At 50.3% G+C, this 12,312-nt stretch overlaps 2 protein-coding genes across 2 annotated transcripts; one reads left to right on the forward strand and one right to left on the reverse strand.

Annotated features, from left to right (window-relative positions):
* Positions 1 to 4,933: 4,933 nt before the first annotated feature.
* POLR3K (RNA polymerase III subunit K) lies at positions 4,934 to 9,032 on the reverse strand. The gene is made up of 3 exons (XM_028111457.2): positions 8,884 to 9,032; positions 6,755 to 6,842; positions 4,934 to 5,511 (listed from the first exon to the last, which is right to left on the reverse strand). The coding sequence occupies exons 1-3, from the start codon at positions 8,992 to 8,994 to the stop codon at positions 5,384 to 5,386; spliced, it is 327 nt and encodes a 108-aa protein (XP_027967258.1). The 5' UTR covers positions 8,995 to 9,032; the 3' UTR covers positions 4,934 to 5,383.
* Positions 9,033 to 9,242: 210 nt separating this feature from the next.
* SNRNP25 (small nuclear ribonucleoprotein U11/U12 subunit 25) lies at positions 9,243 to 11,934 on the forward strand. Its single transcript, XM_028111780.2, has 5 exons — positions 9,243 to 9,446; positions 10,266 to 10,356; positions 10,603 to 10,708; positions 11,194 to 11,268; positions 11,734 to 11,934. Exons 1-5 carry the CDS (start codon positions 9,405 to 9,407, stop codon positions 11,789 to 11,791), a joined length of 372 nt encoding a protein of 123 aa, XP_027967581.2. The 5' UTR covers positions 9,243 to 9,404; the 3' UTR covers positions 11,792 to 11,934.
* The last annotated feature ends 378 nt before the right edge of the window (positions 11,935 to 12,312 follow it).

The raw sequence follows: 12,312 nt of genomic DNA on the forward strand, positions 1-12,312 counted from the left end.
CCTGTCACCAACAGTGTACATTATCAGTCTTTTTAATCTTTGCCTGTCTGATAGGCAAACATATTTCAATGTTGCTTTCATTTACACTTCACTGATTATTAGTGAAGATATGCATCTTTTCATTTACTTATCGGCTGTATGTTCTTTGGGGTACCAAATAAGGTCACATTTCAGTGTGCATGTGTGTGCTCTGTGCATCAAAACATCTCGGGTAAGGTTTGGATAGCCCAGAGCTGCAGCTCTGTAGTCTGAGAACAACCAGGACCCACAGAGAGATGAAATCAAAAGTTTAAGCCCATGAAACCCCTTAGGAATGGACAGAAACATGAATCACACATCTTTTTTTTTTTTTTTTGAGGTGGGGAGGGGCAGAGGGAGAGGGAGAGAGAGAATCTTAATCAGGCTCACACCCAGTGCAGAGCCCCGACGCAGGGCTCTATCTCATGACCCTGAGATCATGACCTGAGCCGAAGGCAGACGCTTAAGGACTGAGCCATCGAGGCACCCCAAATGAATGAAATATTTTTTTAAAATGATGGTCAGAAAAATCTGAGCTGAGGGGTGCATGGGTGGCTCCATCGGTTAGGCGTTTGCCTTCGGCTCAGGTCATGATCCCAGGGTCCTGGGATCGAGCCCCACGTCAGGCTCCTTGCTCAGTGGGGAGCTTGCTTCTCCCCTGCCTGCCGTTCCCCCTGCTTGTGCTTGCTCTCTGTCTCTTTTTCTCTCTAGCTCTCGCTGTGTCAAATAAATAAAATCTTTAAAAAAATAAAAAATAAAAAAGAGAGTTTCCAGGGCGCCTGGGTGGCTCAGTTGGTTAGGCGTCTGCCTTCAGCTCAGGTCATGATCCTGGAGTCAACGGGATTGAGTCCCGCATCGGGCTCCCTGCTCAGTGGGGAGTCTGCTTCTCCCTCTGACCCTCCCCCTCTCATGCTCTCTCACTCTCACTCTCTCAAATAAATCTAAAAAAAAAAAAAAAGAAAAGAAAAGAAAACATTTAAAAAAAGAGAGAGTTTCCTTCTCTCTGACAGGGTCCCCCCCACCTTGTTGAAACTAGAATCTACTACCTTAAGTCCATCAGACCACACCATCCACACCATGACCCCACAAGTGGAGACCACAAAGGCTGGAAAGGGAGGAAATCCTGGAAGGGAGGAGAGCACCAAATTCTACATCTAAACTCTACGCCCCAAAACAAACAAACAAACAAACTCTACCAAAATCTCTGGATACCTGTGGGCCACATGCGTACTGGCTAACTCCAAGCAGCACAGCTAAGGTTAAACAACCTGAACGCAAGTTTCAGCTGCTGCCTACATCAGAGACACAGAGTTTACAGCTTGCTTTAAATATAAATAAAAAATCAACACTCTCCAGAGAAACATAACAGAATCTAGTATCTACAATCTGTATCATTCACAAGTTCCAAGATAAATCCAAGAGTATTAGACACTGAAGAAACAGAACTAGGTGACCCACACTTAAGAGGAAAGGTAACCGATGGACACGGACTCCCAGGACTAAGTTGTTGGAATCAGCACAGGTTTTAAAGTAGCTACTCTAACTATGCTCAAAGATATGAAGGAAAATATGCTCCCAAGGAAGAAACAGGAAATATGGGAGAAGAGAGACACACTACAATAAAGAACCAAGAGAAAAACACAGTATCTTAAATAAAAAGAATAACATCATAACAGTGCAGGAAACAAGAAAAACACGTAAGCGAGGACATCTGTGAAAGTCAATGCAGTGCCCTTCCTGGGTGATCACCAGGATTACCAATCCCAACCACGAAGCAGCCATATAAGTATATACATATTTTTTTTCCCTTACCCTATTACCAGTGCATACCCATCGTGACAAAACCAGAAAAGGGGACCCTGAAGGCACAGTGTGGATTACCGCATCATCAAACTGGCTGGCAAAGGAATGTTTACTATACAGTCACGCTGCAGCAGGTCATTGTCATCAGACTACGCACCGAGTCACTGGCACCGCTCTCGACATGGCGCAGAATTCCTTCAAAAAAATTAACTACGAAAATGAAACAACCAAATTAAATTTCTGAGGGGCTCATTTGTTAACCAAGCCAGGAAAGCCACTGACTGATGGTGACTTGTGTTTAATTGCAGCAGTTGAAGAAATGTGTCCAGAGAAAATAAATTTAAGACTCTCGGCCTTTTGGAGAACAGTTCTAAAAGCTAAGAGCACTGGGAGCAACATCAAGTCAATTAAAAATGAGGCGAATGATGCGAAGTGATTTCCCTTGAAACTTGATGAATCCAACCGATGTTACTGATATTGCTCAGGTGTCCTTCTGAAAGGTCAATGCCTCGGCCCTGAGCTGGGAAGGGACAGAAGAGTGGGCCTGTGCGCAGTCTGTGTAGAACCAACAACTGCAGGCAAGAATATTTTCAGAGCTGAGAAAACACGAATTCAGTAGACCATGGATTGGAATCTGCTAATCCATGTTACGGCAAATTCTCTACGGAAATTGTTTGCATCTCTCATCAGTATTGACTCTACTGCTGATGTCAACAGTTAACTTCATTTGCTGTCCTGCACTTAACCAGCACTAACAGATGCATATTTGCAATCTATTTTGATGACCAGAAATGCTAACTTTGAACCCCAGGTCAGCAAAATGATATCCATTCTTTTCATCAGTAGACCCCCATTACAAAATGCTGTACTCAATTACAATTACATTTTGAATTTTGTTTATAAAAAAGTGGTAGAAGTTTGTTTTCCTAGATTTTGACTCTCGACCCACAGAGTCTAAAATATTTACTATCTGGGCCTTTACAGAAAATGTTTGTAAACCCCTGAAATTGACTATCATTATCACTTTACACATGAGGAAATGAAGGCAGAGGCTCTGCAGTCCGACCAAGGTCTCACAGCTAAGAAGCAGATACGCAGGCCAACTTCAGAGCACGTGACCTTCACCACTGACCCAACAGCAAACACCCACAGAAGAGCTGAGGAAATAAAACCGATGGAAAACAGAACAAGACAAAACAAAAAACAAGAACTGATGGCATAAACAGAAGCTCCTAAAGGCAACTCCCACATTATAAAACTTCATCAGTATAACCAGAACAAGCTGTTTTGGGAAACAACCAATTAGAGATGAGGGGCTCAGGACCTGGTCTACATGTCATGGCAAAAAGAAAGCCTTCAGTGTTGGGGCACCTGGGTGGCTCAGTCGGCTAAGCAGCTGACTCTTGATCTCAGTTCAGATCTTGATCTCAGGGTCGTGAGTTCAAGCCCTGCACTGGGCTCCAGTGTGGAGCCTACTTAAAACAAAACACCATTTTGTCAAACTTCAAGATTAATCATTTCCGGAAAAGATACCAAGTCTCAAAAATGTACAAATCTGTATCAGAGGTATGAGTTCAAATCTCATGATTTCATGAGTGAGACTCTGTTATTAAGAGATTTGGAAAAGTCATTAAATCCGAGGTCCTTAGCATGAAATCAATCCACCTACAAACTACCATCCCGTCCCCCTCTAGTCTGGGACGTCCTTTTTCTTTTGCAAGTGAAAAGATGAAGGAAGAAAGTAGAAATATCTTCTATCTAATAAATTTACTGCAGTCCTAGGAAATAACAGAAATGATAAACTGAAATCCATGTTATTAGCAATTCTGTGACCAGGAGAGCCCTAAGTATGGCAGTAGTTTGGTGTCACTTCTCAAAGCATTTAAAACACTGAAAAAACGCTCTCCTGTTGCAGCAGCATGAGTGGGAGGACCAGGCGCTGGGCTCAGAGTCAACTCCATGGATCGCTTTGAGAAAATGGCAAAAGCTGGACACGGGGGAAATCGCCAGCTTCGAGAAGGCCAAGGTGGAGAAAACAGAGACGCTGGAGAACACCCTGCCAACCAGACCACTGAGCAGGAAAAGCAGAGTGAAATTTCCTGGGGCGCCTGGGTGGCTCAGTCGTGAAGCGTCTTCCTTCAGCTCAGGTCATGATCCCAGGGTCCTGGGATCAAGCCCTGCATCGGGCTCCCTGCTCCACAGGAAGCCTGCTTCTCCCTCTCCCACTCCCCCTGCTTGTGTTCCCTCTCTTGCTGTGTCTTTCTGTCAAATAGATAAACAAACTGAGGGTTGCTGGAGTGGTGGGGAATGGGAGGGATGGGGAGGCTGGGTGATAGACACTGGGGAGGGTATGTGCTATGGTGAGTGCTGTGAATTGTGCAAGACTGTTGAATCACAGATCTGTACCTCTGAAACAAATAATACAATATTTGTTAAAAAAAAAAAAAAGAAGATAGGAGGGGAAGAATGAAGCGGGGGAAATTGGAGGGCGAGACGAACCATGAGAGACGATGGACTCTGAAAAACAAACTGAGGGTTCTAGAGGGGAGGGGGGTGGGGGGATGGGTTAGCCTGGTGATGGGTATTAAAGAGGCACGTTCTGCGTGGAGCACTGGGTGTTATGCACAAACAATGAACCATGGAACACTACATCAAAAACTCACGATGTGATGTATGGTGCTTAACGTAACAATAAAAAATTTTAAAAAATAGCTAAGAGAAAACACATATATAATAAATCCTACTTCAAATAATAAAAATATGTCTATGCAATAAAAAAAGAAAAAAGATAAATAAAATGTTAAAAAAAAAAAGAAAGAAATTTCCTAAGAACCTAGGGGATTCCCCACCCTCGTCATCTTCGAGACCCCCCGGTCGTGATGTGGAGGAAGAGCCACCTGCAAGGTGGACACTAGTGACAAGCTGCACTGTGGACCCGGGCACACTGTGCCGACACCACCAGCCTGCGGCTGTCTGAGGGGACCGCCCCTCAGGCCGACCACCAAATTCTCCAGTTTGCCCTGGGATTTTATAGCAAATTATTTGATGATTAATAAAAATAAAACATACTTCTTGGCCAAAAAAATAAATAAATAAAACACTGAAAAAGCAGTACTGGACTTTCCATTTTAATTAAATACTCAGAATAGATGGTGGTAAAATAAGTTTACAATTAACAGTTAAATACTTAGGGACATCCGATGTACTACATTATAAAATGTTACTTTATAAGCTGTGCAAACGGGGTACATATTTAAGAAGGGTAATGAAGAGAGGATGTCTGTTAGCCAATACACATATGACATCGCTGAGCAGGACATTAAACGGATCACCCTTCCTTCTGCATCCCCCATCCACACACAAATCTCCCTGCACGTAACGGAGCTCAGCCACTGACTGCCGACGGGCTACAGCTGTGGCACCGTGACCAGCGCCCCCGAAAGGGCTAGCTTTTCGCCACGCCAGCCAAGACGTTTCGGGACAAACAGTTCACACTCCTGGCTGGGAATCTAGCCTGGGGAACAAGGTGAGCAGACAACGGCACGGCTGGGCCCGCCTGGGCCTAGTCCCTCCAGCGGTGCCCACACTGAGCACTGCAGCATTTGTAGAAGGTGGTCATCGGCTCGTCTGCAGAGCGGGTCTGAAGCTGCATGAAATAGGCACGAGGGTGTTCGCATTTAGGACACGGCTCTGGCAACGAGAAAAACAAGTGACCCACATTATTTAAAAAAAAATATGATGCTCACGACCAAACATACCTGCTAGAAGTAGGGGTTATGGAAAGGCAGCAAAGACCCTCTCCGGGCCCCATGCATCTGGCAAGCCTCACCTAGGGTACCCTGTACCGTGATTGAGGCTACAGTGGTATCACTCCCACTACGCTCTCACCACGAGGGAATCAAGGAGACCTGTGATCTGGAAAACACTCCAGCTCCCCACCCTGGGTCCCATTTTTCTTCTCAAATCTCGTTGAAGACTGGCTGGAAACATAACAAGGAAAGTGATTTATGGCTACCATGTGCATTATGGGGTCCACCCCCTGCAGATGCTTCTAAGTGCACTTCCATCACTTGGGCCCTCTCAGCCTCCCAGAGGAGCCCCCAGTGGACGATGAATCCACTTCCCTTTAAATTTAGGGATCCTTTTTGGCAGCAGTTCCTCAGGCTGTTCTTACAAAGATCTCACCATACATTCTGCACCTATGTCAAGGCAACGTGACTTCACTTTGAGAAACTACCTCTACTCTTGATAACACCTTCCAACACTCTCAACCACCATTTTAAACACTGGGTACATAATTCATCCTTTTTTTTTAGCAAATTCTGCCAATGCTAATTGCACCATATCAGATTTGGATGGTCTTCTATCAGGGAAAAAAGATAATAGTAAACAGGAGTTGGCTCTTCCTCCCCTCAGTACAGGTGTGTTTAGGCCTCTCCTCTTTCCCTCCTTGGTCATGTCTACCTCATTCAGATATGGAACAAGACGTGAAATAAGCACTTGAATGCTCTCTGGCACTGACTTTTAAAAATCTACACCAGAACAAACAGCTCCTATTTCTTCCTCAGGCTCTTTCACTACTCCTGTGACCGTCGCATCATCATGGCTACCTCTTAACGGAGTGCACTGGATGCCCGATGCTGTATGACTCACTTTACGCTCTCACACTCAGTGAATATGGAATAGCCCCAGAAAGGGCAAGGGAGGCCACCAAGGTCATAACATGTTAGGAGGTCACTGCGAGACTCTAACCCAGGCCTGCACAACCCTGGGGCTTGTGCCAATACTGTCTAACAAATAAATTACTAAGGAAAAAATAAACACACTTTGTAGTTTTAGAAGCTCCCTTCCTCCCGGTACACCACTGAGTCAGACACAGGCCAGTGGCCTCCTACCTCTCCACAGCTCAGTAACAGAAAAGGTTCCTCCTCACCTGCAGTAGAGTCAACATTCTCCCAGGCTGCTGCTCCGCCAAGCACATCATCCACTTCTTTCAGCTTTGGATACTTCCGATTTGTTACCTAACAAACAACAGCAGGTCTTCAGGCTCCAAATAAGTGAAAAGTACATACCTGGGCCACCACACCCTATCTGTCAAGTGTCTCCGCAGATTTCCTTCCTTCAACACAGACTACTAAAAGAATCCAAAGTTTCTACTCTCACAGAGCAGGACTCAACACTGGAATTTAAAGAATCCAGGTTTGGGGTGCCGCCCAAAAGAGGAAGATTCAGTGGTGTGGAGTTATTCTCAGAAAACGTATCCTAGGGGCGCCTGGGTGGTTCAGTCGGTTAAGCCTCCGCCTTCGGCTCAGGTCGTGATCTCACCGTCCTGGGATCGAGTCCTGTGTCTGGCTCCCTGCTCAGAGGGGAGTCTGCTTCTCCCTCTCCCTCTGCCCCTCCTCCCCGCACTCATGCTCGCGCGCTCTCTCTCTTTCTCTCGCTCTATCTCAAATAAATAAAACCTTTTAAAAAAAGGAGAAAAGAAAGAAAATATATCGTAAGCCCTCAGGAGTGATTGTGGAAGCAACTGAAACGTCAGCAGCGTTCCTGTTCTCAGGCTGTTGAACGCAATGGTCCAGTAGGAGCATTGTGCCCCATGATCCCCAGGGGTAGGGCACAGGCTAGGAGCTAGGAAAGAATGTAACCCTCAGTCCCCCCTTCCTGCACCTGGCGTTTGCTAGCACAAACATCCCGCTCTTCCCTTATCCCATGACTGCCTCCCTGCGTGCCTGTGCGTAGAGGAGGGTGCAGGCCTGCTTTACAGCTTCAAGATATTTGCCATCCCTTTGTACTCCTTTCCCAGGCTTTGAGGCATCTGTCCTTGCTTTTCTGATAAAAAATGAAATAAAAGCGATGTGCAGAACCCAGCTGCTGCTGCCCTACTTGCAGAGGTAGTCCTGCATGGCCGCTCAGATTGGGGTCTGAGAACTTTATTTCAGCGCAGTGACCACACGGCGGTGAGGTCTCTGCAAGGACTGGATGACACACCAGAGCAGGAAGGAAAACCGGGTAGATGGGACCCTCCCCCTTCGCCCCCACCTCTAGGATACTAGATTACCCAAGATGAGAGAAACACAACTGAAGCCAAACAGCACCACTTAGCTGGAGAGCCCCGCCAGACAGCTTTCAAAGCAGATCACACTCGGCTTTCTTCCCGAGTTTTACCAAGTATCCTTGAAATTTCAGGGTTACCTAAGAGTTCAGTCTTCCCGCAGTTTCTGATCCTAAACTCTCACAACATTAAGAAGTTCTCTAGTTCTAAAAAGTAGAAGCGTGCTAACAAAGATTATTACGGGAAAACAAATTGTAACGACACTGAATGCATTATTCATGTACTGAACATCCACTCCATTCTAGGTTCAGACTAGACAGAACCTAAGAGGCAACAAAACAGAAAAACCCCTGCCCTCCTACACCTTATGTCCTAGTATCGAGAAACAAAACACTAAAGTCTCGGAGTACACTGGAAGGTAATGAGTCCTTTGGAAAAACCTAAGACAGGGAAGGCGGAAAAATGGCGGGAGGGGCTGAAGTTTTACACGGGGCAACCCTTTAAGTACAGACAAGCCCAGCAAGTGGCATGGCCACCCAGGGGAAAAGTAAATCGAGCAGAAGGCATGTGCAAAGGCCCCGGCAGCAGCGCCCCGTGCGCGGTGGGGCCCCTCGCAAGAGACCGGTCTGGCTGCGGACAAGGCATGCACTAGAACGCCGCACCAGACACGCAAGCTCCGAGGGAGGGGTCGGTGTCAGAGCCTGCTGGGTCCGGGGGTGCGCTGGGGAGCTCCGGAGAGCTCCCGAGCACAGCACCGGCTCCGCTGGGAACGCAGCGCCGGGAGCCCCAGCGCGAGGTCAGGACCGGGACTCAGGAGAGGCGACGGGCCGGGGCCCGAGGTGGCGGCACGGAGGGGGGACACACGGCCGCATCCTGCGGGCGCTCGACCGCACAGGCTCCGCACCCGACAGGCTCCGCAGCCGACCGCAGGCGGCGGCGAGAGCGAGGACGGCCAGAGGCGGACGCGGGGCTGGTGGGCCGGGAAGCGGGCTCCGGGCCCCACCCCTGACCTTGCGGGTGATGTTGTGCACGTAGGGGCAGGTGTTGCAGGCGAAGCGGTGGCAGCGCTGTCCCTCCTCCACGATCAGCCCGTTCCCGCAGCCCGGGCAGAAGAGCAGCATGGCACAGCCGGCTCGGCTCCGCAGGCTCCCGGCAGCCCCTGCGGCCGCCGGGCGCCGGCGCTGGGCCCGCCTCGAGCTCCCATTGGTCCGGGCGGCCGCCCCACCCTCCGGCCGACCAACGGACAGGCCGACGTCGCGCTCCCAGCAACCACTGCGGCAGGCCGCTTCGAGCTTCTCATTGGTCCTCGTGGCAGCCCCGCCCCCTGGCGGTCCCAGGGGCTGGGCTGCGGTCCCAGCGTCGGTGACGCGCGCGAGCCGGCGGTGCGGGCGGAGCGCGGGAGCGGAGAGGTGCTCTGGAGCCGGCCGAGGCGGAGGCGGCCGTGCGGCCCGAGGCGGCCGAGGACGATGAGGACGAAGAGGAGGCGCTGCCGCACTCCGAGGCGGTGGACGTGTTCCAGGAGGGTCTCGCCATGGTCGTGCAGGACCCGCTGCTCTGCGATCTACCGATCCAGGTGCGCGCGGGCGATGGGGGCCGCCGGGGCCGGGGTCGTTCCCCGCGGGGCCGTGCGCCGGGGCGCGGACGGACCTCGGGAGGCCCCGATGGGGAGCTGCGGCCCAGAGGCCTCAAGAAGGCGCCTCTGGGCTCCAGCGAAGGTCTTGCCTGGGGCTGGGGAGGGGGCGGGGGCGAGCGAGGCTCCCACCTGGCGCGCAGAATTTAAGGGGGCGCCCAAAAAAACACTCGTCGGGATACATGACCTTGTAATACACCGTTTTCAAAGCTCAGAGGGCGTGTGAAAAAGGCTCTGGCAAACGAGACAGCGAAACTTGGCGTGAAGACGAGATCAGTGTTGATGGCTTTTCATTTATCTATCTTCAGTATGGTTCGGCACAGTCCTGTCTTTAAATCTTTGCTAATTTGCCCCTCTTGGAGTTTTAAAGTTCACCTGTATTTCTTGTTAAGCTGGTTCAAAATGTTTATATTACTGTTTTTTCGGTGCCCTGGTAAATCTTGCACACCTGCCTCAACTCAAGCGTTGCCCTGGGCCTTGGACTGACAGTGTTCTTACTCCTACCCAGCCCCAGAACCCAGATCTGATCCTCATCCTCCTGTCTGTATACTTCTCTTTTGCCGAGCTTTTATCCACTTTGGACATTAAATACAAAATGTGGGTGGAACTGGGAAACCCTAACATATAAGCATGAAATCTGTTTCTTGTCCTTCATAAAACATGGTATTGCTTTTTGGACACTATCAGCTCGTTTTCTTTGGTTGTTGTTTGGGATAGTAAAGAGAGCCAAGGTTCCCATCTCCACGCTTGGTCTTTTTGTAGGTGACTTTGGAAGAGGTCAACTCCCAAATAGCACTAGAATACGGCCAAGCAATGACAGTCCGAGTGTGCAAGATGGATGGAGAAATAATGCGTAAGTGTTCGCCTTCTCCCTTTGGACCTTGCGGTCGGAGCTTCCACACAGGCAAGATGCTGACACGGCTGCTCACGGGGAAACTCGGGGCCATGTCCCAGGGTCCTGGGCCAACCACAAGCCTGCTCCACCTGGACTTGAGTCTCCGTCCAAGAGAGTCTGGACAGAGCTTCTGGGTTCCTTTCGTGCCATCAGAGGCTGTGGCTGTGGATTCCCACCATGGCTGTTCTCCCATTTGTGTTGCAGCTGTGGTTGTGGTACAGAACGCCACAGTCCTGGATCTGAAGAAGGCCATTCAGAGATACGTGCAGCTCAGGCAGGAGCGTGAAGGGGGCATTCAGCACATCAGCTGGTAAGTGGAGCGGCAGGAAGGGCTGGTGGCGCATGAGCACCTGTTGCATGTGTGCCGCAAAGTACCGGTGAGTTCTGAGTTCCCTGTCCCAAGCCTTCAGGCGTGGTGGGTGCCTCCATGCCTGGGAGTCCTGCCTCAGTTGCTCTTTCATCTACATCACCCCACCCGGGCAGCTGGGTTTCTTAAACGGGGGGCATCTCGGGGCATTTCCAGCGTCTGTAAGCGGTCTCCCTAGCTGTCAGTGGCCCCACCCCATCTTCACTAGGGTGCTCTCCTCACGCCTGTTGGGTCAGGCGTTCAGTTGTCTGTGTCTCGGTACTGCCGCCTATTTCGTAAGGTGTGTTTGGCCCCTAGCTACCCAACACAGCCCTTTTGAGCAGTGCCTCCTTAGAGCTGCCTCAGCCCATCTCACACACAGCCCCTGTGTCCCAGCTGCCCAGTGACCGTGCTTGTGGTTTACCTGAATCCTCGTCTGAATCTTGCAGGTCCTATGTGTGGAGGACCTACTACCTAATCTCTGCAGGAGAGAAGCTCACAGAGGACAGGAAGAAGCTTCGGGAGTAAGTTCAGGGCACATTCTGAGTTGCTGGGAGGCATCTGGTCTGTTGCCCTCTAGTTCCCCAAGCTCGGCCAGAGGGCTGGGGCCTCTTCCCAGGAAGGAGGAGTCTTAAATCAGTTACTGGGGAATCTGCAAGACCTGGGGAGTCCCTGGCTGGACTGATACCCTTCCTGCAAGGAGTTTCCTGGGGGCCCTCCCTACTGGAATGGGAGACCTGGGGGCAGTGTGACCATCGCTCTCCAGGGGCAGTGAAGGGCTTCCCGGAGCGAGAGGAAGGCAGTGTGTGCGGGTGAGAGGCTGCCCACTGGCACGATGGGGGTCTTGAGAGGGTGGCCACTGCCACTTCCCCACCTTCCTGCACGCAGGGCTCTTCCTACCCCTTCCTTCTTGGTCCCTCCCAAGTCTCAGGTGAGGAGTCCAACCTACCTTCTGCAGATCACACACTCTAGCTCTCCTCCTTTTCCAGTTACGGTATCCGGAATCGGGATGAGGTGTCCTTCATCAAAAAGCTGAGGCAAAAATGAACCTCCAGACAAGGACAGCTCTGTGCTGGTGGCCTGTGCCCAGCTGGGACACAGCTGAGCCCTAGGTCCAAACAACCAAATCATGTGGCAAATGGGCCTGGCCCTGTGTACAAAATAAATCTACTTGTTTCTTAGTTTGAAAAGTCAGAAAACCACAGTTATCTGGGGCAGGAGGGACTGCTGCTGCCCAGTCACGGAGGGGAAGCAAGGGCAGAAATCAGTGCAGGTGAATCCAAAGGTCTAAGATGCTTCATTTGAGCCCCGTGCCCACACCATCAGCTGGCCATAAGACCCTTTTACTGTGGTTCCTACGGCAAGGGGAAATAAAAGCAGATGGCTGGCTTTCTGTGGGTGCTTGTGGGGAAACAAGGGCCTCGCATCCAACAGTGTATGGATGAGGTCTCCAGCCTCAGCTCACAGGGTTCACCGATAGCAACACCCTTCACCCTTTGGTTCCTGCAAAAGGAAGTAGCCTGTGGCTGAACTTGGAACTGCTGGCTACAGAGGGAGCGCTGGGGTCA

Source organism: Eumetopias jubatus, unplaced genomic scaffold, assembly GCF_037043125.1.
Source record: "Eumetopias jubatus isolate StellerSeaLion01/CBP00866 unplaced genomic scaffold, mEumJub1_p1.0 scaffold_12, whole genome shotgun sequence".
NCBI classification, from domain to species: Eukaryota; Metazoa; Chordata; class Mammalia; order Carnivora; family Otariidae; genus Eumetopias; species Eumetopias jubatus.

Coding starts and splice junctions, on each gene's coding strand:
- POLR3K (XM_028111457.2), bottom strand. CDS start 8,994: ATGCTGCTCTTCTGCCCGGGCTGCGGGAACGGGCTGATCGTGGAGGAG. Junction 6,843..8,883: donor TGCACAACATCACCCGCAAG/GTCAGGGGTGGG, acceptor GTTGTTTGTTAG/GTAACAAATCGGAAGTATCC. Junction 5,512..6,754: donor GAATGTTGACTCTACTGCAG/GTGAGGAGGAAC, acceptor TCTCGTTGCCAG/AGCCGTGTCCTAAATGCGAA.
- SNRNP25 (XM_028111780.2), top strand. CDS start 9,405: ATGGTCGTGCAGGACCCGCTGCTCTGCGATCTACCGATCCAG. Junction 9,447..10,265: donor TCTGCGATCTACCGATCCAG/GTGCGCGCGGGC, acceptor GTCTTTTTGTAG/GTGACTTTGGAAGAGGTCAA. Junction 10,709..11,193: donor GGCATTCAGCACATCAGCTG/GTAAGTGGAGCG, acceptor TGAATCTTGCAG/GTCCTATGTGTGGAGGACCT.